At 36.7% G+C, this 26,405-nt stretch overlaps 3 protein-coding genes across 8 annotated transcripts; 1 reads left to right on the top strand and 2 right to left on the bottom strand.

Annotated features, from left to right (window-relative positions):
* Positions 1–556: 556 nt before the first annotated feature.
* LOC127798742 (protein DEHYDRATION-INDUCED 19 homolog 4-like) lies at positions 557–8,366 on the bottom strand. Of its 4 annotated transcripts, none has more exons than XM_052332342.1 (5): positions 8,071–8,366; positions 7,783–7,931; positions 7,122–7,199; positions 4,576–4,838; positions 557–1,007 (listed from the first exon to the last, which is right to left on the bottom strand). In XM_052332342.1, the coding sequence occupies exons 1-5, from the start codon at positions 8,114–8,116 to the stop codon at positions 962–964; spliced, it is 582 nt and encodes a 193-aa protein (XP_052188302.1). In that variant the 5' UTR covers positions 8,117–8,366; the 3' UTR covers positions 557–961. The 4 variants fall into 4 exon arrangements, with proteins under 4 accessions (XP_052188302.1, XP_052188275.1, XP_052188294.1 ...); XM_052332315.1 differs by having other exon boundaries at positions 557–979; positions 8,071–8,363; XM_052332334.1 differs by having other exon boundaries at positions 557–979; positions 7,783–7,910; positions 8,071–8,362.
* A 1,148-nt stretch (positions 8,367–9,514) lies between these two features.
* On the top strand, positions 9,515–21,485 carry LOC127800712 (tlg2p-like protein a). 3 transcript variants are annotated; one of them, XM_052335491.1, is made up of 8 exons: positions 9,515–9,985; positions 17,888–18,161; positions 19,146–19,235; positions 19,534–19,611; positions 20,309–20,386; positions 20,472–20,537; positions 20,611–20,691; positions 21,161–21,485. In XM_052335491.1, the coding sequence occupies exons 1-8, from the start codon at positions 9,798–9,800 to the stop codon at positions 21,266–21,268; spliced, it is 963 nt and encodes a 320-aa protein (XP_052191451.1). In that variant the 5' UTR covers positions 9,515–9,797; the 3' UTR covers positions 21,269–21,485. The 3 variants fall into 3 exon arrangements, with proteins under 3 accessions (XP_052191451.1, XP_052191457.1, XP_052191464.1); XM_052335497.1 differs by having other exon boundaries at positions 9,856–9,985; positions 17,866–18,161; XM_052335504.1 differs by lacking the exon at positions 9,515–9,985 and adding an exon at positions 10,057–10,514.
* Positions 21,486–21,697: 212 nt separating this feature from the next.
* Positions 21,698–24,244, bottom strand: LOC127800677 (COBRA-like protein 7). The gene is made up of 2 exons (XM_052335429.1): positions 23,534–24,244; positions 21,698–23,308 (listed from the first exon to the last, which is right to left on the bottom strand). Exons 1-2 carry the CDS (start codon positions 24,060–24,062, stop codon positions 21,876–21,878), a joined length of 1,962 nt encoding a protein of 653 aa, XP_052191389.1. The 5' UTR covers positions 24,063–24,244; the 3' UTR covers positions 21,698–21,875.
* Positions 24,245–26,405: the final 2,161 nt, after the last annotated feature.

Below are 26,405 nucleotides of genomic sequence, written 5' to 3'. Positions count from 1 at the left end.
ACTTAGAGCGTGGCCCAATGCCCAGCCAGGTGTCATTCCTCGCCTGTAAGCCCAAGACTAAATTATTTATGGCTTGTACCATTGCGTATCCATGGGAGTTACTGGATTTCATCCTTCAGAACTGACACTACATTTACATTGACAAATAAATGGAAACAATAAATGAAAAGGTACACAAAAAAAAAAAAAAAAAAAAAACACAATAAATTAAGACGCCAGTAGCCTAACAGCAGCAGCGTACCACATAATTTCTTTTTCAATTTTTACTTTCGAAAATAAAAAAATAAAATATAAATACATATTTTATGGTCGAAGAGCCTATACGAGATAAATAAAGGACGAGAGTGTCGCCGGAAATGTCCATAAAAAGTTGAACAGGTGAAGTAAATCAAAGTTATTTAGCCTAACGAAACTTTAAATACTAAAGATAAATGAGGGAAAACAATAATGAATGAGATAAACTAAAATTACCTGAGAAAGATTTGTATTTAATTAAAATTCAAGGGGCAAATTAACTACATTTAAATAAAATTTAGTTGCACAAAAAGAGAGATGCTAGGCTGGCAATTCTTCTTTTAGCAAAAATCACCCACGTGGCAACTAGAAGCAATTCTACAAACAGACAATCAACCGTAGTAGTAGATAGATCAGTCAGATATTTCAATCATTCACATTGAGAGGGCCCTATCAGCAAAACAGATACTAACACCTATTTTCTGCCCTGACTAAGTAGACTGATTTTTAAAACGCATTGCATTCATATCCTACCTCTAAGCAAAAGCTTCATTCTGAATGTTAAATGGACCACCAATTATACCTGCCTACTCTCAACTTCCCTGTTAACAATTGATAGCTGCTGCTGCTACAAAAGTTCTACCTCATTGACAAATCTTCATGGATGATGGAATACAGCAACCCCTGTACAAACCAATACTTCTGGGCCTTCTCATCCTTGTTCTGCTTAGGTGAAGAAATGGCTCTGCCACCACATCATAAAACCATCAGCTCTGGTAAAGGGGCAAACTTTCACTAACTATTTATAGCATATGAGCAATTGGATATATTTTCAACTATTATTACCTACAGCATCCAAAGCCAGCCTGGAACAATGATATGGCTATACATCATATCATTCTACGCATGCTTCTCTCCATGTCCATGTAATTCCTCTCTACTCTTTAAGTGAGATTATCTTCATTTATCTTTCATCTACTTAAGTCTTCTGTTAAGTACAAGTTCACAAGCTTTTTATTCTGCTTCTTTGTTCCCCACCTCTATTGTATCCAGAAAGACTATACATTAATTAGCACATTCTACATTAATTAGCACGTTCAGAAACTTCACAATTTACATCCATGTCTTTCTATATGAACTAAATCTAAGCTCTGTCCAGTTATGTTAAGGCCAGGACTTGCATTACTAATACTGCAATAGGGGAAAAAAAAAGTACCAGAACAATTGTTATGCTGACCTATATCATAAAGCAGCCATAGTCACAGGATTTACGAAAACAGAAGCCACTTGAGCACCAATTATGGAAATGACAGCAATAACATGCACGCCTTCATCCCCCTATGTAGGGTCAGCTAAATGAATTCTACTTTTTCATTCATTTCTATCCATTGCTTTATCTTATGTAAGGCAATTATGGAACAGAAAGTAATTATAATGCAACTGTTTAATTTACACTCTAGGATCTCTATATCTTTAGATTTTAAACAAAAATCTATAAAAGGCCCGGTCAGTTATATAAAACATTTTCTAATTTTTCAACTTTATATTATGAAGTGGAAAACATAAAAAAAAAGACATTTTCTAAATTTTCTAAAAATGAATGCTATTGCTTTTTGAAATATAAAATGTTAAGAGCATGTTTAGTTGTAATCACGTTGTTACGGAGGCTGCAATGACAGAGACTCCAGATTCCTACATCCTCCATCCCCAGCATGCTTAAAGGATCCCCTACCTCATCTCATATCCATCCCTCTTGAGCTAAATCACTATGTCTTTATTGATGTCTCAATTGCCCAAGAGCAACAGATATTGTCTGCATACCATGCTAGCAGCCATTTGCAATTTTCACATGGGAGGCAGGTTGAAGAAAAAAACAGTGAAGACTACGCCCCATGCCCAGATTATTGGGATGTTTCAAAAAATTTATAACATGTTGATTTCATCACCCTGACAAAATTCTCCAAAGAATTGACATATCTAACTAAAAATCACAAGGTGATCAAGCGGATATAAAAGGGGTATTACTTAAAGTTGCGATTGGATAGAGGGATTTCAAATGATGTCATTTGCAATTTAAATTTATTTCAAAATCTTATACTTTTTTTGTTCAAATCTAGAGTGGATTTGGACCCAAATCCAAATGTTTTCAACCAAAGTGTATCCAGTAATGAACTTAGAATTTCAAATTCCAAATGATAGGGTCAAATGACCTTATCCAAATGCAACCTAAAGTCATTCAATGGAAGTGGAGAAACAAGTTATATATTGAGGCATCTTAGGAATTCTGGAGAAGATGGGAACTGCATGTTCTATAGATATATTTGTCCAAACAAAATAAAGCAAGTTACAGAAAATATGAAAATATGAAGAATAGTAATATTTTGATAGAAGTATGAAAATGCATTGGAGGGGGGGGGGGGGGGGGGGGGCATTTTTTGGTTAATGAAATTATTTAATTTGATTCTTAAATAAAAAAGGATGTTGGATGAGAAGAGAGCACTTTAAAGCATATTTATAGGAGTAATATGTTGCAAAGTTATGAAAGTTATAGAGGGATCAAGCTAATGAGCCACACCGAAGACTTTAAAAACTAATTTACATATGTTTACGGAGAGAAAATGAGGTCCCTAAAACACTAATTTGGTTTTATGTCTGGAGAGTCAACATTATCTATTTACTGAGATGTCTAATAGAAAGATCTAGAAATAAACAAAAAGATTTGCAGATAGTATTTATAAACTTGAAAAAAGCCTATGATAGAGTTCTTAGAGAAATCTTATGGAAGTAGAGAATAAAGGAGTCCAGATTGCTTATGTACAGGTTATTAAGAAAATGTATAAGTGGAAACGTTTGCTAGGATGTGCAGAAGATACTATTACCAAGGCTACAATTACAATTGAATTGAGCCTTTACCTCTTTGTTCTTGTGATGGACGAACTTACAAAACACATTCAAGAAAAAGCATCTTGGTGTACATTATTTGTTGACAACATTGTCTTAGTGGACAAAACAAATGAAAACATGAATAATAAACTTGAATTATGAAGAAAAACATCTAAATTCAAAAGTTTTAAGTTGGTTTTATTTTAAGGAATGATCACTTTATATATCTTGGATCAATTATTTAAAAAGAAGGAAGAGATTATGGAGGACATTACTTAGAAGCAAGGCAGGATGGTTTAAATGGATGTGTCTAGCATTTTATGCAATCATAAAATCTCTTTATCAAATGACTATAAAATCAGTTTTGTTATATGGCTCAAAATATTCGACAGCTAAGTATCAACATATTCAAAATATGAGTCTACTTAAAAAATATGTTAAAATAGATTTGCGACCATAAAAGAAAAGAGAAAAGACAATAAGAAATAAGAGTATCAGTAAAAAGATTGGAATAGCACTCACTAAAAATAAGATATGAGGGATGTAATTAAAATAGTTTGGATATGTAAAAGAAGACCGATAGACACACTTGTAAGGCGAGTGGATGAAATGAAGTTTGTAGCAAAGAGGAAGAAGAAGACCAAAAAAAAGGTGAAAATCTTTAAACTTGATACATGATATAATAGCCTTACAAAAAATCTGGCCATTGATATAGATGGCCGGAGGTCTAAATTCAAGTAGTTGACTCCAAACAAATAGTGAGACCTAGGCTTCTTATTGTTGTTATAATCTAAATATCTAATAGATCCTCCAACTTGAAAGAAGATAAGAATTATGGTTGCATAATAATAATTACAAAAACCTTTAGACATGGTGGCAATTCTTTACAAAGACTGAGAAATATGGTTGCCATACACTAACAAATACAAGAGCAGGGCAGACAAGGTTTCAAGACTTAAGAAATGCTATAAATTTGTGCTCAACTGTGTTTGAGAAGGCAATTCAAGGAAGAAAGCAAGAGATCAGCCAACACCCTGAAAATTGATAAATCAAAATTTGAAGGCGCGGGCCTGCAAACAAATAAACTTATCCTAAAATGGACAGGGTTCCTTTTCCAAAAATCCAGCCAAATTTTAGAAATTAATGGCACGCAATATTCATCCCAGAACTCATCCAGAAGACTTCTATCAGTTAGCTGATAGTTTCAGCTTTGATGTTTTCTCCTACAATTTAAAAATGGAAGAGTACCACTGAACAGCCCTTAAGGAAGACCTAAACATAATTTGGGAGGAAATTGTATACCCAATAACCAACCACCCCAAAGGTAGAGCCTAGAGCCTGTATGTGAACAATCTAAAGTCTAAGGCATAAAAAAATATTATACATTTAACCGAAGTTGATATCACTTAGTGTGCATGAAAAACATATGTATGAAAAAAGAGGCAAGCATGCATATACCTTTCTGATATCTTATGACCTGAGCTATTTTGTGATAAATTTGCCTTGGTTGTAAAGCTAGACTGTAGACTCTCAGGCGCATCAGCTGCTGGGGGATTATAGATGAATGATGAAAGTAATGGATCAGCAGTCAAATTGGAGGACGGAACTACACATGAGGACCCATCAAGAAAAGGTTCTAGATGTTCATCCTCTGTATTTTTCCTCAATGAAGATAAGGAAGAATAAACTCCACCTCCACACAGTTTCTTCTTATATATAGCGTAAAATTTAGTCAAGGAACCTAAACATTTCCTCCACTTGTCCGTATCAACAATGATATTTATAAGGAGAATAACTCAATACAGAAAGGTCATGTGACAAAAATAAAAATACAGAAAGGAAAAAATGGCAGTTTAGCAAATAATAAAAAATGTCAAATGTAAAATGCCTCCAACGACATTGAATTTAAGAATGCAAAAATTTTAAAAAGAAAAAAATATAGCATTAAAAAATCTGAACTGCTGATCTTCATTTAAATACCATATAGTAACTCCTCTCATACAAAGCCCATAATTCCTTCCACTTGTTCAACAAAATCTGCATGATTAATGGTTTACAACAGGTTTTGTCCCCACAAGAAAGGTATTGCCGAATCCAGCTAGCAAAATATATCAAGAAACTTTACCTACAGGTGACTGCTGAATCCAGCTATGGAAATAAATTAAGAAACCATACCTACTGTATGAATGCTTGCCCAGTAATAATTTCAAAATCCAACATTCACAATCTGCATATATGATGCTCTGGGAGCAAGGTGAAGTAATTAGCTTTGAGGAACTGAAAAATTAATACCATGCAGACCCTTATTTCAGTAATGTGATGAAAAATTTGCATAGTCCAACCATGGAGTCATCTAATCCGTTGTTTTGCATGATGGGCACTTATTTTGAGGCAACCAGTTATGTATATCATCAGAAGGCTCTTTGCATGAGCAAATCAAATATCATGGAGGTGGTTTGGGAGGACATTTCAGGCAAGATGAAACTTTAGCAATGGTGATCGAATGTTACCATTGGGTGAAGATGAATTGAAATGTTGAGAGATTGGTAAAGCAGTGTAGAGTTTATCACTTACAAAAGGTTATTCCCAATGTATTAGTCTATATACACCCATGCTACTTTCCTTTAGGCTCTTCTTCTTAGTAAGGATTTTGTTCTTAGATTACCTAAAACTATCAAAAGGCATGACCCTATCCTTGTGGTCGATTTTCTAAAATGACCCACTTCATTCCTTGTTCAAGGACTATTGATGTATTGCATGTGACCACATTTTTTTCAAATTAATAATGCGTTCATATGGGAGGATTCTTTGTAATAACAATCCCTCCTCGCATTATAATTTACTTATAACAATTCAGTAAACTGCACTATAAAGAAGACTCCCTTTAAGGCTGCTTGCTTCATAAGCCTCAATGTATATTAGATCTTGTGCCATTATCACAAGAAGTTTAAATTAGTGAAGATGTAGAAGCTTTTGCTAATCATACTCAAAGGGATCAATGAAGATGTAGGTGTTCCAATAAAACCAGCAATGAATTCTACACGGAAGATGATAATACATGTAGGTGGTTCAAAGAATTTTTTGAATGTGATAAAACTTTTTGTGCATCGTAGAAAGGAGAAGTTCCTAAATGAACTTATCATAAGCTCAAATTTTGAAAAATTGGACCTTGAAAGATTTTGAGGAAGATTAGCTCCAACGCTTACATGATAGAGCTTCCAGATAATCTTCAAATTAATCCTCCTTTTAATGTTGCAAACTTATTTGATTTCCATGAATTTGATGGAGATAATGATGAAGTTACCACCAAGGAATGTGTCTATTCAATTGCTGAAGAAGTCGAGAGAAGTTATTGAGCAGGAACTTGACATAAAAGAGACGCGTTCTTGTTGATGACTTGAGAACTCAAGGCTTGTTCTTGGACATATAAAGAAGAAATGAAAAAATTGATCTTGTTATTTATGATTAATACATTCAAGTCTTCTCATTGGAGCCAACTCATCTCCACCCCGGAGGAATTGATGTAGGAGCAAATAAAATAATATAATAAAATCAGTTTACTGTTCGGTTTTATTTTAGGACTTTTATGTCTTTTTAAGTTATTTTTATTAGTTTATTTTGGGAGGTTGAGATTATATTGGTATTAAGGGCTAGGATTTTTCTTTAACCAGGCTTTATATAAGGTTTTCTTTTGATGAAATCTAAACACTTTTTGGATTTTACGAGGATTTCATTGCAGGAATAGTTTCTCTTACCCCGCTTTGAACCCATAAGACAACCTATAGTCGTAGTTTTCAATCTTGACTGCCCTATCTTTCAAGTTTCTATTGCCTCTATAGGTAGGGTTTTGTTTTCCCCATCAATAATCATTTAAGCAATTCTCTGTTCTGAAACACATGCTGGTGTGCAAACAACTAAATAACCATGAAAATAATACCAGAAAAATAACAATGGAAAAAATACAACTGCTGTTAACTAAAATATTTACATAATATAAAGGATATCTTTAATATGCTTCCATGTTGCGTGATTATGTGGACAGCTGTATTGATTCCTGTCCGTTTCTCACAAATAGGACAAATCTGCAAAGATGGAGAGTTCTCAAATATAGCGGTTGACTTTAGAAATCAAAAATAGAGTGGAGAAAAAACAGCATATTTCAAACAGACAAAATTCAACAATAACTTCACATGTATTGGCTGGTTGAGATGTAACTCAGAAATACCCAAGCCACTAGATAACATATTGTATATGGTGACCAAGAGAATCTGTTGATTTCAGATTAAACAGAGTATTCAATTAATTCCTTTCTGATCTCTCATCTCAAATCTGAACTGGAACCATCAGATACGAATTGTTGCATCAATTCTACCATTGCATTAATTTCTTTTTGAATGAGCGTATCTGATGGTTATCAAATAACATCCGATAGATATTCTGGGATTATCCAGCTACATTTCAAATTAATTTTAGCTGATCTTGGCCATCTTTCGGCCTTAGTTGGAAATCACAAAAATCACCAAGTGGAACAAAGCTAAAAAGCTAAGAAAATATCGAAATAAATCTACAATCGCGTTATGCGATCGTGTAGTCTCTATCTCTGTCATGCGAATATAAATTAGTTACAACAAGGGCTTTAAGAATTATTCAAGTAACGAATCGTACCCCAGTCCTGGCCTCAACCGGATGGGCTTCATCGATGTGGCAGCAGAAACCGACGAGGTCGAAATCCTCCAAACAGAACGGGCATACATATTCCGGCTTCAAATCATCGTCCTCCTCGCTTTCGTCCTCTATATCAATGTGGAGATCTACTTCAACAATCACCAATTTGGCACACAGATATATACGTACGATCAGGAGCCTACAATTACATCTAATCTAGAAAAAATTAAAGGACAAAAAAAAGAAACATTATCTAGACCTCTACAAACAGAAATACTTCGAACTCACCAATACTGTGCTTAGAGAGACCGACATAACGTGAATCGTCGTCCATAAGTTTCGCCAGAAATTGCCGAAGATTTCTATACAAGTAGATACATACAGAGTACAAGTATAAACATCAAATCCCCGCCCATAGGGTTACAGAGACGCCTTCTCTCTTTCTTTCTCAAATATTCTACCGGGAGTAACACAGACGCTAGAGAAATAGCAGAGACAGAGAGATCACCGCCATACGCTTAGGGCCGAAACCAAGGAAGAAAGAAAGAGTCTTATTGTCACGCACGTTAGTCGGATTTTGACTTGGAATTTTAAGATGCCCCTCCCCTTTTTCTCCTCGCTGGGGCTCAGCTCATTATTTTTAATTAAATAATAAAAATAATAATTTATTCGATACTTTGAAACCAAAATTTCATCTAACCATACAAGACTCAGCCTGGTTAGGGTAGCAAGTGTGTCGAGCTCTTCTGACTCGGTATTTAACTTGATAAAATCTTATTCATTAAGTGAGTTTAATTTTGAAATTTAATTTATAAATAAATTAACATTGAATTTAATAAAACTGAATTGTTAAAATTTGTGAACATTCTTAATTAAAAATTTATAAATATTAATAAACTATTAAATATTTTAATTAAAAATTTGCAAATAGTTTGGGAACAAACTAATTTATAAATATATTAAAATATTTATTTATAATTTTATAAATAAATTATTAAACTTTAAATTATTATAATAATATAATTAATTTAAATTTATTATATATATTAATTTAATTATTTAACATAATATAATATATATAATAAATCAAATATCAAATTAAATTTAAATAAAATATTAAATTTTGACGAGTCTAAACTCGAGTTTGAGCCAAGTTCGAGTTCAATTCATATTTATAGAGTTTGAATTTGAATTTAGTAAAATTTAACTCGATTTGATTCAATTACACCACTAAATTATAGTTTAATTTTACTTAATTTTTATTTTAAAGTATAATTGCTCATAAATGATTTTAGAAGTCGATTTTTTTTATTAAAAAATGTCTAAAAATATGAAAGATAAGGTTTAAAATGAAAAAAATTATGGGGTCATAAATGGCATTTTGGAGTTGTAGGAAAACTTAAAAATTAGAATAATTAATAATTCATTTGGTCCTATGAGAAGTTAAAAATATCACCACACATAAATGGAGACAAGAGAATAATATTTGTAGTCCCATAATATAAGTCAAGTGATATGTTAGTATTAATTCAGTTATTTGTAAGTTTAACTTTTTTACTACATACTAAGGTAAAGTCTTACATATATGATGTATCATTTAATTTTTTTATTACATATTAAAGTAAAGTCTTACACATATGATGTATCTCCTGTAACGTAATTAAGTACAAAAGCATTGGAGGTCAATTTTGTATCTTCTCTATTCTATTGTAATTGAGAGCAAGAGTATCACATGTCGCGATGACCTGAAGAGAATAATGTTTGTTAATAATGGCATAAAAAGTGAGGGAAATCAAAAAATCAGGAACAGCGACTGTCTTCGCCTAAGATTCCAAGAACGCGCGTTCGCGATATGTGGTGCACCTCAGCGTCCTCGCACGCAGATTTGGATGGCCCCTCCGCCTGCTTCCAAAACCCTCGAATGTCAATTCTCAAGCGTCAAAACTGAATTCCTTTCAGCGGATTGAGTCATCACCGTTGTCGGAGGTTTTAACTTTCGATTCACGGCGTTTACCATGGCGACGAGAAATCGCACAGCCGTGTTCAGCAAGTATAGGCACACCCTTAACAGTAATCGTTTTCTGGAGTCATCTTCTTCTAATTCAACGTTTGGTGGCCCCGTGATCGAAATGGCCACCACCTCGTTTCTTCATTCTCATCAGTCGTACGCTCCACTCAGCACCGAAGAGCCTGGCCCCTCTAGGTATACTTCTTTCGCTTTCTTTTACCTTTTTTAGAGTGAAATTGAGACCGAATTGTGTTGGAACTGACGTGGCTGATGTAATATTGCGTTCTTACCGCGAAGGATGTGGCGACAATGGCATCTGGAGAAGTAAAGGAAAGAAAAATGAAGTAAAATGAGAATCTGTGACGTTCCAGGGCCTAAACACCATTACTTAACGTTTGTGATTTATACGGCCTGTTAGGATTAGGAACGCGAGAATCTCTCACTTCTCAGTCAAAGACACAGCACTCCCTTACCCGGATTCAAACCAATGCACAGAAATAAAAATCAGAATAAAATTAGTAATGAAATAGGAAAGAAACAACCAAACCAATCAAGAAGACACGCGCGAATTATCCTGGTTCGGATTGCTTGCATGCAACCCTACATCTAGTCTCTTCGATCCAAGAGCAATCCACTAGAAATCCAAATGAAATAGTATAAGACACCCTTTCTTCTGTCACACGAGTACACTGTACAATGAGATTACAAAGAACTCCCGTATAAGGTATTTCCTCCCACAATTACAGTAATACACTCGTATTCAGAACTTATGAATGATTCAATTGGATGCGACTGCCCTCCTAAACCATCTATTTATAGAGGATTTGGGTGGATATTACAAAGTTTAAAAATAAACTACATAAAGTCTACACTATCCCTCATAAGTACAACATAAGATTGCCTCTCCCTAACTTAGTTTATTTAGTCGCTTCCAATCACTGAGGGTTCTTCTGATTCCTTCTATCATTCTAGAAAGAATTACTTGATGCAAAATTCAACAAATCTCCACCATTTTGCATGAGTGACTTCTAGAATTCGGCTCCATCATTTGCTCTTCTTCAAGGACATGCAAAACAAACCGATCATTCACAAATACAGACATGTAAGAGCCTCAAACAATGGTGTAACTTAGACATAGGGACTGATTTAGTGAACATATTAGCAACATTTTCCTCTCCTGCTACTTTTATCAAGTCTATTTTTTTTATTTCAAGTACTTCTCTGATAAAGTGATACCTAACATCAATGTGCTTAGTTCTCTTATGATGTGCTTGATTTTTAGCCAAGTGTATATCACTTTGGCTATCACACTTTAAGATTTTCTTAATATTTCTCCCTAGGAGTTCACTTGCTAAACCTTTCAACCATAGGCCCTCCTTTATAGCTTCCGTAACAACTATATACTTTGTCTCAGTGGTTAAAAGAGCCACTACTGATTGCAAATTTGTTTTCCAACTTATGGTTGCATTTCATAGCTTAAATGACCTTCTTTTGTCCAAATCTGCTCCATAGTTAGCATTAGTGAACCCTAAAATATTAGGCTCATCTTTTACATTAGCTCCTCCATAAATTAAAGCCATGTTTATTGACCCTTTAAGATATCAAAAAATCCACTTAACAGCCCAATACTCCTTTTCTTGATTAGCCACGAACCTACTTGCAACACTTATAGCATGTGCTAAATCCAATCTAGTACACACCATACAATACATAAGGTTACCTACAACTCTAGAGTAAGGAATCTTGCTCATTTCTCTCATGCTCTCTTCATCACTTGGAGATTGATTGTGGGATAGCTTAAAATGTTGTGCAAAGGGAACATTTACCTCCTTTGCATCAAGCATGTGAAATCTTCTAATCAATTTCTCTAGATATGTCTTTTGGGATAGCTGAATCGACCTTTCCTGTCTATTCCTCAATATTTAAATCCCTAAAATCTTCCTAACTTCTCCTAACTCTTTCATCTCAAAAGCTGATTTCAATTGCAACTTTAACCTTTAAATTTCTTCATCTGATTGACTAGCAATCAGCATATCATCAACATAAAGAAGGAGACAAATTGAGATTTTTGATGAAATATGCTTAACATAGACACAACAATCAGAGGCACTTCTCTTGAAACCTTGGTTGATCATGAATGTATCAAACTTTCTATACCACTACTTAGGGGATTGCTTGAGTCCATATAAGGACTTCTTTAGCAAGCATACTTGCTCCTTCTTACGCTTAATCTCAAATCCCTTAGGTTGCTCCATTAGAATGTCCTCTTCTAATTCACCACGAAGGAATGCAGTGGTCACATCCATTTGCTCTATGCTTAAGTCTAAATGGGTAATCATTGCAAGCAAGATTCTTATCGAGATATGTCTTACTACCAGTGAAAAAAACTCATTAAAATTCACCCCAGCAACTTGGGTGAATTCTCTTGCTACTAACCTAGCTTTATACCTAGGATTGTGGTCCTTACCTGCCTCTTCTTTAATTTTAAAGAGCCACTTACAGCCTACCACTCTTTTATCTAAGGGTCTATTAACCAAAACCCAAGTCTTATTCTTATTTAGGGATTCTATTTCTGATTTCATGGCAGCCAGCCATAGCTTGAAATCCTTGGATCTCACAGCCTCTTCATATGAAAGAGGTTCATCTCCAGCTGTCTCTTCTGCACTTAACAGTGCATAGGAAACCCAATCAGAAAACCCATACCTTATAGGAGGTCTAACCACTCTCATTTGCGTATCCCTTGCCACATACCTTCCTAAACTAGGTGAACTGTCTGAACTGGAGGGATCAGCACTGCTACTTTACTGGAAGCTATCTAATTTAGGGGAATCAACACCAGCACTATTTTGGTCTATAGCCATAGGAGAATCAGCACTATCAGTGTGCTGGTCTGTTGCCAAATCCATTGGAATGTTTATAGCAGCTTTATGGTCTTGATAATGCTGTTCTATTGCAACAGCCTTACCCTTTTCTCTTCTATCATTTTGCAGTTCTACCTTATCATCTTTCAAGAAAGAATCCTCTCTAAAGGTTACATCCCTACTCACCAATGTTGTTGGCAATCCTTCTTCTGGGGCCCATAACTTGTATCCCTTTACCCCGGTTGGATATCCTAAAAATAGACACCTTTTGACTCTAGGCTCTAATTTTCCTTGCTTAACATGTGTATAAGCAATGCAGCCAAATACCCTTAGATGCTCTAAGCTTGGCTTATGTCCATTCCACATTTCATAGGGTGTTTTAAACCCTATTGCAGCCGAAGGTGACCTATTAATTAGATAGGCAACTGTTGTAACAGCTTATTCCCAAAATGATTTTGATAACCTATCATGGATTAACATGCATCTCACCCTCTCAAGTAGGGTCCTATTCATTCTCTTAGCTAGGCCATTTTGCTTAGGGTTGCCCGGAACTATTAAATGCCTAAGGATGCCATTTTCTTTACACATTTGGGCAAAGTCTTTATTACAAAACTCAAGTCCATTATCTATCCTAATGATCTTGATTTTCATACTTTTTTAATTATCTATTAAGGTTTTCCAGGTTTTAAAAGCCTCAAAAGTGTGATCTTTTAACTTTAATACATATACCCAAACCATCATAGAGAAGTCATCTATGATTGATAAAAAATACCTTGCCCGACCATGAGTTAAAGACTGATTAGGGCCCCACAAATCCGAATGAATATATTCTAAAGGGGCTTTAGATATGTGATTTGCTTTCTTAGGGAATTTTACCTTAGAAGACTTACCAAAGATACATGTTTCACATTGGTCTAATTCTGTTACATTTTCAACACCTAGAATACCTTGTTTGGATAATTCTCTTAGGCCTTGCTCACTTATGTGAGCCATCCTATAATGCCACAATTTAGTTTGTGCATAGGTTCTGTTTTAACCTATTGCTGCCTCACCACTTAAAGTGGTTGCTTGCAGCACATATATTCCATTGTGTAGGACAGCTTTCATGTATATAAGTGCTTCTTAGATACCTTTAAGACTCCAACATCCCCTTTATAGGAATAGCCACTCTTTTCCAACTCTCCTAGGGAAATTAAGTTCCTTTTCAGATCTGGAACATACCTAACAGAATTCAATGTTTTAACCAATCCATCATGCATTCTTAATTTTATGTCTTCTATTCCCTTAATATTGCACTCATGGTTGTTCCCTAAAATCACTTTTTCACCACCAATATCTCTATAGTTAAGAAACTATTCTCTATGGGGTGTCATATGAAATGAGCAACCCGAGTCTAATACCTACACATCCTTATCTTCTTGGAAAGATGCAACCAATGCATCTGCAATATCATAGTCATACCCACATAGGGAGGATGAAATTTCAGGGTTTAATCTTTCTTGATATTCCCTCTTTCTCCCAGGACAGTTTTTCTTTATGTGGCCCTCTTCATAGCAGTGATAACATTTAATAGATTTCCTGCCATTCCTCGACTTGGACCGAGACTTCCCCCTAATCTTAAACTCTCTCTTTCAGCCCTACTTTTAACAGTTAGGACATCCCCGGCTGAACTTTTCCCTTCTACTTTCTGTTGAAGCTCCTTAGAGTTCAATGCACCTATAACATCCTCTAAGGTCAATGTATCCCTACCATGTTTTAATATGTTCACAAAAGTTTCATATGACTTAGGCAAGGAATGAAATAATACAAGGGCTTTGTCTTCATCATCATATTTTACATCTATGTTCTCTATATGACTTTGAAACTTCTGCCCTTCATGCATCTTAAACGCGAAAAACTTTGCTTCAAGTATAGCTTACTTGAAAGGGACTTAGTCATATAGAGGCTTTCTAATTTAAGATACAATTCTGCTATTGTTTCCATCTTCAAGACCTCTCTAAGGACCTTATCTCCTAAGCTCAAGATTAGGGTATTATAAGCCTTCTTGATAATATCTTTCTTCTTTTCTTCCGGGTAAGTTTTAGGCATCTTAGACTCTCCATCGAGAGCTTTTTCTAATCCTAAATTACCCAACAAGGCTCTCATTTTCATTCTCCAAAGTCCAAAATCATTAAGGCCATCGAATTTCTTGATGTCATATCTAGTGGTAGAAGGCGTGGAAGGGGAAAAAATCCTATTAATTTCTAGGGTTCTTGGCAAATCTGGAATGAGATTTTCGGCTCTGATACCAATCTGTTAGGATTAGGAGCACAAGAATCTCTCACTTCTCAGTCAAACACACAACACTCCCTTACCTAGATTCAAACCAATGCACAAAAATAAAAAACAGAATAAAATTAGTAATGAAATGGGAAAGAAACAACCAAATCAATCAAAAAGACGCGCGCGAATTATCCTGGTTTGCATTGCTTGCATGCAACCCTACATCCAACCTCTTCGATCCAAGAGCAATCCAGTAAAAATCCAAATGAAACAGTACATGACACCCTCTCTTTTGTCACACGAGTACATTGTACAACGAGATTACAAAGAACTCTTGTAAACAGTCTTTCCTCCCACAATTACAGTAATACACTTGTATTTAGAACTTATGAATGATTTAGTTGGACGTGACTGTCTTCCTAAACCTTCTATTTATAGAGGATTTGGGCAGATGTTACAAAGTTTAAAAATAGACTACACAAAGTCTAAACTACGCCTCATAAGTACAACATAAGATAGCCACTCCCTAACTTAGTTTATTTAGTCGCTTCCAATCACTCGAGGGTTCTTCTGATTCCTTCTATCCTTCTAGAAAAAATTACTCAATGTAAAACTCAACACAACCAACACACTTTTGAGGGGTCTAAGCAGTTTGATCACGCTACTTTGGGTTAATCTTTCCTAATGTTTAACCAAGCTGTTGAAATTTGGTATCTTCTGATGGCACAGGAAAAAATGGCAAGAAATTACTTAGGTTTTCCTCATGAAACTCTATATTTGTTAATTAATTGATATAATCTGTATAATTCTCAACATTTTTTTTTTATTTCTTGATTTTATTTGCAAACCTAGCCAACCCATGCAGTATGCTTAGGGCTTGTGATAATGATGATTTTATTTGTGAACTTGTATCCTCAACTCCTAGCATAATCTTATCATCTTCTGAAAGGAGGACCTAATTCACATGAAAGGTCAAATAAGGCCTTAATTAGCAAGTTCTACAACTCGACCTGCCTTCTCTAACGCTGTATTGGTTGTTTATTTGCTGATTGGACTTTTTTTCCCCCTTTGTAAAGATAAAATAAGATAAAGTAAAACTATAAAACAGTAAGTAGTTATTTTTTGTAACGATTTAAAAATGACATGGAGGAATCTTCATAGGTTTTTTATGTTAGCTTACAAAAAATTAGGCAGCTAAAACATGATTCATTTTGTTATGGTGAAAATATATAAATATTATGGATAATTGATTGTAGACCATTAGAAATAATTATAATTATAATCGCTGTATTGTATATTTAAGGTGTATTACAGCATGAGACTAAAAGGAAATTTTCATGGCTTAAGTGGCCACATCCATCGCAACCATCATCCACTTCTTCAAGATTGTGACATTACTTAAACTCTTGAGCTTTTTGTTTCTTAATTTCCCCTTTCATTTTCCAACTAATAAAAGGAAGAGGAGGGTGTGTCCCTGCCTAAATAAGTAGGTTCATGGAGATGGGATTACCAGATGCTTCACTGATAATCTGGTTCATCCATGGCAGTCAGGTACTAGTCTGTCTGCCTGGTTGAAACTATTTTGTTTCTTGTTCTTTAATTTTTTTTATTATTTTCACAGGCATCCATCTGATGTATTTGGAAAATGTATTTTTCTTGGAAAGTGGAGATTTTTAGTTCCATCTTTTGTTGAGATATGGGTTCTCTTAGAAATTATTGCATTCTAGATAGAGAATAAATTATAATTCTAGCATCCCGTGTTTCAAATTTCTAGATTTGGAATAGTTTAATATATGCGAAATTTATATGCTGTAATTTCAGTGTGTCTGGCTGATGAATAGTGTGGTTAGGTAATAATATGATCCTATTGCCATTGCACTCAGTTAACATTGCCATCATCTTGTTGGGTATTTGTACCAACTTTGGCTTGCTCCTCCTTGGAACTTCCTTTATTCTAGCTAAAAGTAATCGCCCTGGGGGTATGTATTGGTTAGACAATTATGTGAACATAGTTACTGAAAAGAAAATTATATTCACTGTGCTAGACTTGGGTTGGCCTTAAACTGCCTTGGGACTAGGTACAGAGTTACATACTGGTTTTTCTTTTGGAGTTTTTTGAGCCATGACACCGCTAGTCTTCTTCTGGTCCAATCTGATTATGGCATCATGCCACCATTGTTTAAGGAAGTTGCCAGCTAAATGTGTTGAGTTTCAGGAATGAGGCAGTCTAGTTGGCCATGAAAGTGTTATTTCACCCATCATGAGATGGGGATGGTTTGACAGGTAGTATTTCATCCCCCTTCTGCTGGAAGAGATTGAGGTGTTATGTTTCCTTCATACTAAAATGACAAACTATGGGCAATTGCTGAATTAGGCCCTAGACTACTACTGAATTTCATGCTTGGCTTCTGTTTGACAGGTTTTATCTTGTAAGGGAATTTCTTTTTCCAAATCTAGTCATTGTCCTTAAGTTTGTTTCCACGTTGTACAAGTTGATTTTACACTACCAATTATGTGATGTAAGATGACCATATAAATGATCTTGATTCACCGCTATCTCATGAACCTTTTCCATATGAAGATGGTGTTGGAACTTATCTTATCATTCCCTTCATAGAGGGTTGCATTAGGAAGATTGTTCAACATAAAATTTTGTTACAATGCTCTTTTGCATGGAGTTATATTGTCAATGTGACATTTAGAAGTCAATTATGAATATTGTGCCACCAATCTGAACTTGGTTAGGAAAATGTGCTATTGATGATGATCTTAAAATCTAGTTATTGTCCTTTCTATTAAGCTCCATTCCTTAATTTCATTATTTGATGCTTTTCTTCTTTTTCTTTCTTCTTTGTATGTGCTGTATGTGTGTGGGTATTGTGTTGGAGATATGAACTATCCACTGCTGTTTCTATTTGTTGAAAGCCACACTCAGTTCCATCACATTGTCAGATCTCTTTCATTCTTGCTGCAGTAAGGATGCAATAGTGTGCCTGCCTCCAGACTGGGTGGATGTCTTTGAAGAAATAGCTGCCAATATACAGCATATTAGAGTAAAAATGAAAGAGTTACTCAAGGCTTATGCTAAGGCTTTGACACCCTCTTTTGGAGATGGCAAAGAAGATCAACGTGTTTTAGAGGCTCTTAGCCTAGAGATTACAAATCTACTGAGGAAGTCAGAGAAGAGATTGCAGAAGCTCTCCACAGGTGGGCCATCTGAGGATTCAAATATTCGGAAAAATGTGCAGGTATGGTTTGGATATCAGATGTATATTCTGTTGTTACTCTGTAGTTCACTGCTTTGCTTGCTTCATTTCTTGTAATGGCATTGCATTATTTCTCCTTGACTCTTACCTTGTTCATATACGGTATATCAGTTGGACTATCTTATACCTTAATTGTTTACTGTTAGTTTATTTTCATCTCATCAGAGATTGATGAGATTTATGGTGAATATCATTTTAATCAATTTAAGTGGAATGAAGCCCCATGTGTTGTAATGCCAGCGTGATTGCCCATTCATATTCAATTTTGCCCCTGGCCTTGGTCTGATGTGATATAGGAACACCTTTATTTTTTGTTTGGACAATGATATTTAGTCCTCCTTGGTGGGCCGAATTGGTGGTCTGGCTGAGCAAAATGCCTAATATGCTTTTACATTGGTTTTAACAATAGAATCATAATGAAGTTAAAACCAGGACATATTACGCATTTTGCCCAGTTGGACCACCAATTTGGACTATAAAGGACTAAATGTCATTATTGTTATTATTTTTTCCTTTTTTCTTTTGAGATTCCAACTTGTAAGTCTGATTTGTATTTTCTTTTCTTTTTTTCCTTACTTGGATGGTGGATCTGATATTGTATTTTCATAAAATGAAGTTTCTTGCTTTTGTGGTTTTATTTCCATCAAAGACAGATAATTGGATATTCTTGCCAAGTTTGAAATTAGTTGTTTTAGTTAGCTCACCATTGGGAGGTCTGTTTTTATTTATTATATATTTTTTTATATTTTCCCGGTTGATTCCTTTAGGGGTATCATGTTTCCTTAGCACTTGCCCTCCCACAAGTTGCATGGTTTGTGTCCCATTTGGGGGAGTATTGTGTATAAATGGCTAAGGCACTACATTAGAGATCTGTATGATATGTATATAAAACAGGATAGGTAAGAGCCTCATGATCTTGGTGCCATAACAAGTAGGGTTTTCTTACATTTAATTATTTTCCAACAGCATTCTCTTGCTACGGAACTTCAGACACTTTCTGTGGAGCTTCGGAAGAAACAGTCAACATATTTGAAACGTCTTCATCAGCAGAAGGAGGTTTGCATATCATTTGTGTAAAGCTTTACTTATATAAGGACTCACGCACACGCTTCTATACTTCTTATTTTATATTTAAACACTACATATCTGTTGTCTGGGTGAATTCTATACTCATTCGAAACGACTGATAGACAACTTAAACTGTTGTAGTCCTAAAATTGTAACTTCTTTTAACTTTCTAATTAACTTCTAAACCACTACCACCAAGTATGGTTTGGCTTGATTCAAGATATCTCAATAACACTGGAATTATTTGATGTTGGAGAATTAATTGTTTGTTTGTTTCCTGTTGTAGGGGCATGATGGGCTTGATCTGGAAATGAACTTTACTGAAAATAAATCTGGATTGAATGTTGATGAGTTTGGAGACATGGTAAACACTTACTTCTTTTATTATTGTTATTGTTGAGAGCAGAGGTATTAATATACAAAATAAAATTACATTTTTGTCCAACAGTTTTAAGCTTTTAGATGTTTTGGGCCCCAATAATTTCATATGTTGTCAGAGCAAATAACTGCCCCGTTTCCCTTAACTTTTTTTTTTTGCTTGGCAAAGTTGCTGCTTCCCTTAACTTCACTGGATACTAGAATAGTTACATGTCTTTAGCCTAGCTATGGAGGAAAAACTAGCCATGATTGGGGGATATATTGAGAGTAAAATATTGATATAAAATATGAAGTTGCTACTTTTTCCGTCAATTTAAGCTTTTAAATGAGTTGATAGTCAATACCTTTATAGTTATTATCTTTATTCTAGGGTGGATTCAATTTATAACCTGCCCCTTCTCGTTTATGCTTTTAGTAGTTTACTTGACATCCTCTTCTAGAACTAGCGAGCAAAACCCTTTTCTGGAACCGAGTTCAAGACATAGGAAGGGTAATCCTTGATGAATCAAGCAGATATTTGGGTATAAATCTGTGAACTCTTTACTTGTGGGTGATATTTTAATCAAGTCAACCATAACGGGACCCTGAAATTCTGAAGTTCAGTCCACGTCTCCATGTACCATTTCCTGATTTTGACTTGTCAACCTTTTTCTCCTGTCTGAATCTATTCTTAATTAATCCAGGGTCTTAATGAGCACCAAATGGCCAAACGGAAAACAAGTGAACAGTTCACTGCTGAAAGGGAAAGAGAGATCAGACAGGTAACTCGAGGCATCCTTTTAGTGCTTAGTGTCAATTTCAACTTTTTTGTGATCCTCTTTTTAACTATAAATAAAGATTGTGTAGGTTTTGGAATCAGTTCACGAGCTGGCCCAAATAATGAAGGATCTTTCTGTTCTTGTTATAGACCAGGTTAAAGATGCGTACTTAGTACTAATTTTCAGATACTAAGCAAACCCAGTACTGAAGTTTGTATACTTTGCAGGGCACTATTGTTGATCGGATAGACTACAACATTCAGAGTGTTTCTGCATCAGTAGAAGAAGGCTTTAAACAGTTAAAGAAGGTTTCTTTCTATCTTGGTCTTGCCAGGCACAGGCACGCTTGCGCATGCACACACACCATCGAACATGAAGTCTTATTGTGCTGTTATTTCCAGAACTAAGTAGTCTCATGTGTATGGGGGGTGATCTGTTGCCCGACGCATGCATGCAGGGGGTGGGGTTGTGGAGTGGGCCCCCTCTAATTTTGCCCCGCATCGGGCAAATCTTATATTGCCCGAGACGGGCAACATAACAATTTTCTCGTGGGCAACATAACAATTTTCTTGTGCGTGCGCGTTTGTATGTATGTGTATTGCTACTCACACAGTGTTTCATATTTGTGTGCCTTGATTCTAGAGCTCAGTGTGAAAGTGCGTGTATTAGCTGCTAGGTGCAATTTATTTTATGGCTTATGCGCACCAAGTACTGAACTGGAACTTTTTGCCACTTTATGATATTGATGCTTTACGCTAAATGTGTTGAAATATGCAGGCAGAGAGAACTCATAAGAAAGGGGGGATGACGAGATGTGCAACAGTTCTTGTCATCATGTGCTTTGTAATGCTTGTCCTACTGGTTCTGAAGGAGATCCTTTTTTGAGTCTTTTCGAATCGCATGTCAGGTACACTTGGGGGTTAGAACGGAAGAAATTTTTTGAAGGATTTGTTATCTTTCGTTGTGGCAGTGTCCGTATTGGTTAGATATTTATTTATTTATCTTTTTCATTTTTCATGTGAGAATTTTTTGTAATATGAGGGTTCATGATGTATGTTCATTTAAGAACTGTTTTAGACACCAAAAAATGAATTCAGTTCTATCCGTTAGTTCTTCGTTTCTGTGTCTGATGCTTGCTTGGTGGTTAAGATAATAGTTAATACCAATCAAAAGATCTGTTTTATTGCCTGCATCGAATTTGCCCGACGGAGAGGGGTCTCCCACTCTCTCACATTTGCTCGCATTGGACAAGCAAATGTTATGATACTTGGCATGAGCAACATAACATCTTCAATCAATATGCTTCTTATAAACTTCACCTAAAATCATAAAATCTCTTCTCTTGGAATGTCTCCATCATGATTGTTTAAATGTTAAATTACACTAGTCTTGTGAAACATTACATCAGCCACCCAATCCCCAATATTGGTGCAAACAAAACGTAGGTTGAAAGAATAAATGGTTAAATCTTCCAAAACACAACATGGAAGAGCTATAGGTTGGGCCTTAACAAAAACGCAAGAACTAGGAGACCTAGCATGATGCTGCAAAAAGCAGTAGTTTTCGCCGTTGGATGACCATTACTGGTTGCTGGAAGCACGGAAGGAAGCGAGCACTCTTCGCCATTGAAGTACACTTTAATTGGAAAACCATCTCCCCGAGCCACATCGATCCCCGGCGTTTTCTTCTTCGTAAACGATATCACTGATTGCTGGGTGCCTGGAACACGAGGATCTTTCTTTGGATTAGCCCCATCCTTCTCACCCGCAAGATAATTCAAACCCGGAAAACCTTGTAGAAATATGATATTTTTAGCATTCGGGGACACACTTCCGTTGAAGGAGTACACCGCTTCGAAGCCGGCCACAGCTTTGTCCAGTTCCACTGCAGCGAACCAGTCTGCAACACTAGCTTCATCCCAATTGAATAGTGTCATTCTCGCAGTCCATCCACCTCTAAAATCTGTGAGCAAGTGCCAGTTGATGCTGATCCCGCAATTATCCCCGCAAGGCAGTGGATTCGGCAAGTCCAGATTCTTCAGCTCTGCCCAATCCAATGCGTCTCTGGTTCTGTTCTCAAAGGGCTTCAGAAGAGCTTCGGATGGAAGAAGAAGAGCCGGCGCAGTGGCGCTACAAGCATTGCTTTGCTGGTTGTGGCAGCCACAAGCACAGGTATTGCACGGGATCACAGAATCGTTGAAAAATGCCGAGAATGAAACGCAGCATTTTGGTTTCTCCAACTTGGTACTTGTTATGTTGCAAACCACCTGCCAACTAGCCACTGCGACCGACTCCGACGGTAGTCCACCGGCTGCCGGGAACAGGGTAGGGCTCACCCTCGCCGGAGGCCCACATCGAAAACCCGGGTTGAGAGCACCGGTGATGTTCCAATTCTGGGGCGGGGAAAGTTCGCTTCTCTCCAAGTCCGGCGGCATTTTGTAAACTTGCATTACGAAAACCGACTTGGACTTGCTGGCGTCCATGGAAGCAGGCAGAATTTTGCCGTTCCGGCAGCAGAAAGGAACCAACCCGAGGTTCGTGTCGTTAGTTTTGTCAACTGGGAGATCGACAATGGTTGGTCTTCTCTTACAGTTCAAGGCGGCGGAGAGATCCATATCCCGGTAGTAGTCGCCTTGGCGGCCGAAGAAGCAGTCCGTGGTGTCGACGACATCAGGGTAAGCTCCTTTCATGGAGTAGATAAATTCATCCCTGGTCCAATCCCAGCTTAGCCGCCAATTGTCGAGACGGCCGATGGGGTTGTGGTTGGAGATGGTGACCCGAGCCCAGTAGTTTGTATCATAGGATTTGATCACGTCGTACAAAATGGTGAGATCGCCATCTTGAAGCGGCTGGAAATTTGTGTTTGGAGGAGCTTTGGATCCAACGCTTGAATCTTTTGTGCAGCACAAACGCAGCTCCTTATTTCCTGCAGTGCAGACACCAGAAACATGAACCGATGAGATGTCCGATCGATTAAGTCAGTCAAAACACACACATAAATAGTCTTTGCAACACTTGAACAAGTAGTTTAACGTGTTTTTGTCATTATATAATATGCTTAGGTAGAAAATTATTGCGTAAATAATAATGGGGAGTTACAATTTTGTAAGGTATTTAAATATGAGAACCAACACGTTCGAAAACTAGTTACCAAGTTTGGCCGGAGCGGGGCAGGAGAACCCATCATTGGACAGAGAGAGAGTGGACGGCAGGGGAACATCCGGATCTCCAATTCCAAACTGGGTCCCCACCAATTCGATCTGGGCTTGCATCTGGTTCACGTCCCCCGCGGTCTGAGCCGCCGACTTGAGATCCGGCATGGAAGATCCGGCGAACACGGCCCCATCACTCACATTTGCGGGAAGCGAAGTCCCATCCGCCAAGACAGCATTAGGAGCGGAGACCAGCAACTCTTGGTGCCGGAACCCGACGAAGACCCGCCAAGACTTGAGCTCTTCGAGGCCGTTGTTGAGCACGGTCAGGGTGGAATTGAACCGGTAGGGCTGTCGGGTCGGGTCGGAGGGGAGGAGATTGGGCGGGAGAGGGTCCCCGGAATTGTAAACGTAGGATATGAATATGGCGTTACATGTTTGGTTGGAAGGTGGCGGTGGTTGGTCTTGGGACTGAGACACTGAGAGAAGAAGGGAGAATATTGCGAGAGTGGAGATGAAGGTGGCCATGGCGATGTTTGAAGGAAGAAGAGAAGGAGATGTATATATATATATATATATATCTCATATCATAACCAGCTTCGCGTAAGCTGTTTGGGCTACAGTGTTGGTATTTTTTAAAGTTTTTTCTGGCCGGCTTCGAGTGATTCCAATTGAACTGCATAGCAAGCAGCGCCAAGAACTGGTCTCCCCAGTTTCAAACCTCCATTTCCACCGGTTTAGAAGATTTTGACTCCTTTTCTTTTCTACCATTATTTTTTATTTTATAAATATATTTTCATGTCATCCAGTAAACTTTACCCATATCACAAAATTTTATAGATTGCCACTAATTAGTGCCAATTAGTGTTCTTAAATGTAACATTAGCAAATGAATCACTTTAAAAAAAAAAAAAGCTTTTAGCAATTAAAGTAGGATCTAATAGTTACAGTAAGTGAGAATCGAAAATATGAATTGAGTCAAATATATATTGTGGTTTAGGGACATATTTTTCACTCCACATACTACATTTTAACTGTTTGCTGACCAGTCTTTAAATGTATATTTATTATGATGAATAATTATTAAAAACTTTCCTCAAATTATCTATTTCTTTTTTTTTTTTTTTTTGAAAAAGAAATACATAAATATTTGGACCACTTCACGTAGTGATTAGATTTTGGTCTTAGACTACTGACGCAAGGGCCCATAAATTTGATGTACGTGTGGCATAGGGCTGGTAGACGGTGGTGGTCCGGCGGCCGGACAAAAGTACAAAATTCAGCCGTGAGCCTATTATTCCCGTGCTGGAACTGGAAGTGGACCTAATCCAATTCGCTAATAATGGCAGATTTCTTTAATTTAATATAATAATAATAATAATATCTCTCCCACTAAAACTCACTGGTTTACAAAGCTAGCTCGTAAAGTGGAAGTGGCAGGTGAGGGAATAAACCGTGATTGGTTTAAATAAATATTAAATATTAAAAGAAGTTTGCTTGTTAATTGCAAGGAAGATGGAAGTAGTTTTCTGGAGACATTACTCGGAAGGAAGCCCTCCTCTCCTCGCTGTGGCTGAGAAGCAAACTTTTCTTTCAAGCTAATTAAATGGCTGCCTAATGTGCCACAAAATTATTAATCATGTCTCCTGAACAGGGTTGGCAATAAGCCGAGCTAAGCCCAGCTCGAGTTCAACTCGATTAATTTTAATTTGGCTCATAACTCGGTTCGAGCTCAATATGAGCTGATTTTTTTAGTTCAAATTTCACTCAATAATGACTACCAGCTGACTCAGCTCGAAATTGACTATTACCTTACTTTTATGTATATATATTTTTAAATAATATATGCGATATATAATATATATATATTTAAATAATATATTTATAAAATTAATATATATATAAGTATATCGAGCTGGCTCGTGAGCCAAATGAGTCGAGTTAATGTGTAATACCCCATATCTGTCTGAGGTCACCGCGTAATTTAAAATACCGAAAAGTGGGTTTGACAGTAAAATAGATCATCGAATCAACCGAAAGGAGTACCTCAGACCCTAGATAATTAAGAAAAATGGTATAGCATCATCAAGTAATATAAGTTATGATTTTTGGTGATAAAAGAAATTGAATCAGGAACAGTTTTCAGTACAGCTGTCGACCGGGCTGAGAAAACCGAATCGACGTAAGTGACGTCCAAAAAGTCAACGGAGCATGTCAAGAACTAGTATTTTAAGTATAGAATAACCCTTAAGTAATTTCGGGTTGAATCGAGTGAATTTAGGGTCAAAACGATCAATCGGGCCTAAGTGTAATTTTCTAAATTTACCCGAGAGGGGTTAAAATGGTAATTTTTCAGAAATTTCAAAGGTGAAATAAGAAGTATTAATCTTGTGGGTCTTGGTGATGGTGTTGGGAAGATCAGGGGCTTGAGAATAAGGACCAAAATGCAAAAGGAAGTTTCAAATGGGCTAAAATGCAATTTTCAAAAATCTGCCAAAGCATGGCAGATCTAGCCGCGGATTTGGCCGAAAAATCCAGAAAAAATGGCAACAAATCTCGTCATGGCATGGCCAAGGACGGTCTAGGAGGCGTATGGGAGAAGCTATGGCCAGAAATTGGCCACGTAGGGGTCGGTTTTGGCCTATAAATAGCGAGGGTTTTTGGCAAAATTTGGAGCAGTGAATCGCTCGAGTTTGAGGGCGAATCGAGGGAAGCCAATAAGGGGTTTTTGATCATTGAGGCAAGAGGAGCATTTCTAGTAAGTTTCGTGAGTTTTATAGGTGTTTTGAGGGTGTTTCAAGGGCTGATCGGAAAAGCGAGGCGGACCGCCGCGCCACACTTGTAACTGCCCGATCAGGGGCTTTTCCAGTG

The sequence above is a fragment of the Diospyros lotus genome, chromosome 1 (assembly GCF_014633365.1).
Source record: "Diospyros lotus cultivar Yz01 chromosome 1, ASM1463336v1, whole genome shotgun sequence".
NCBI classification, from domain to species: domain Eukaryota; kingdom Viridiplantae; phylum Streptophyta; class Magnoliopsida; order Ericales; family Ebenaceae; genus Diospyros; species Diospyros lotus.
Note: the sequence above shows the minus strand (reverse complement) of the source record. Positions and strands in the feature narration are given on the sequence as shown.

What these genes read in the sequence shown, in the direction of transcription:
- LOC127800677 (XM_052335429.1), bottom strand. Translation starts at nt 24,062, where the DNA reads ATGGCCACCTTCATCTCCACTCTCGCAATATTCTCCCTTCTTCTCTCA. An exon ending in CCCCGCTCCGGCCAAACTTG is followed by an intron (nt 23,309 to 23,533) that starts GTAACTAGTTTT and finishes TCTGCACTGCAG; the next exon opens with GAAATAAGGAGCTGCGTTTG.
- LOC127798742 (XM_052332315.1), bottom strand. Translation starts at nt 8,116, where the DNA reads ATGGACGACGATTCACGTTATGTCGGTCTCTCTAAGCACAGTATTG. An exon ending in TCTCTCTAAGCACAGTATTG is followed by an intron (nt 7,932 to 8,070) that starts GTGAGTTCGAAG and finishes TGATTGTTGAAG; the next exon opens with TAGATCTCCACATTGATATA. An exon ending in AACATGGAAGCATATTAAAG is followed by an intron (nt 4,839 to 7,121) that starts ATATCCTTTATA and finishes ACTAAATTTTAC; the next exon opens with GCTATATATAAGAAGAAACT.
- LOC127800712 (XM_052335491.1), top strand. Translation starts at nt 9,798, where the DNA reads ATGGCGACGAGAAATCGCACAGCCGTGTTCAGCAAGTATAGGCACACC. An exon ending in ATATTCGGAAAAATGTGCAG is followed by an intron (nt 18,162 to 19,145) that starts GTATGGTTTGGA and finishes ATTTTCCAACAG; the next exon opens with CATTCTCTTGCTACGGAACT. An exon ending in GGGAAAGAGAGATCAGACAG is followed by an intron (nt 20,387 to 20,471) that starts GTAACTCGAGGC and finishes AAGATTGTGTAG; the next exon opens with GTTTTGGAATCAGTTCACGA.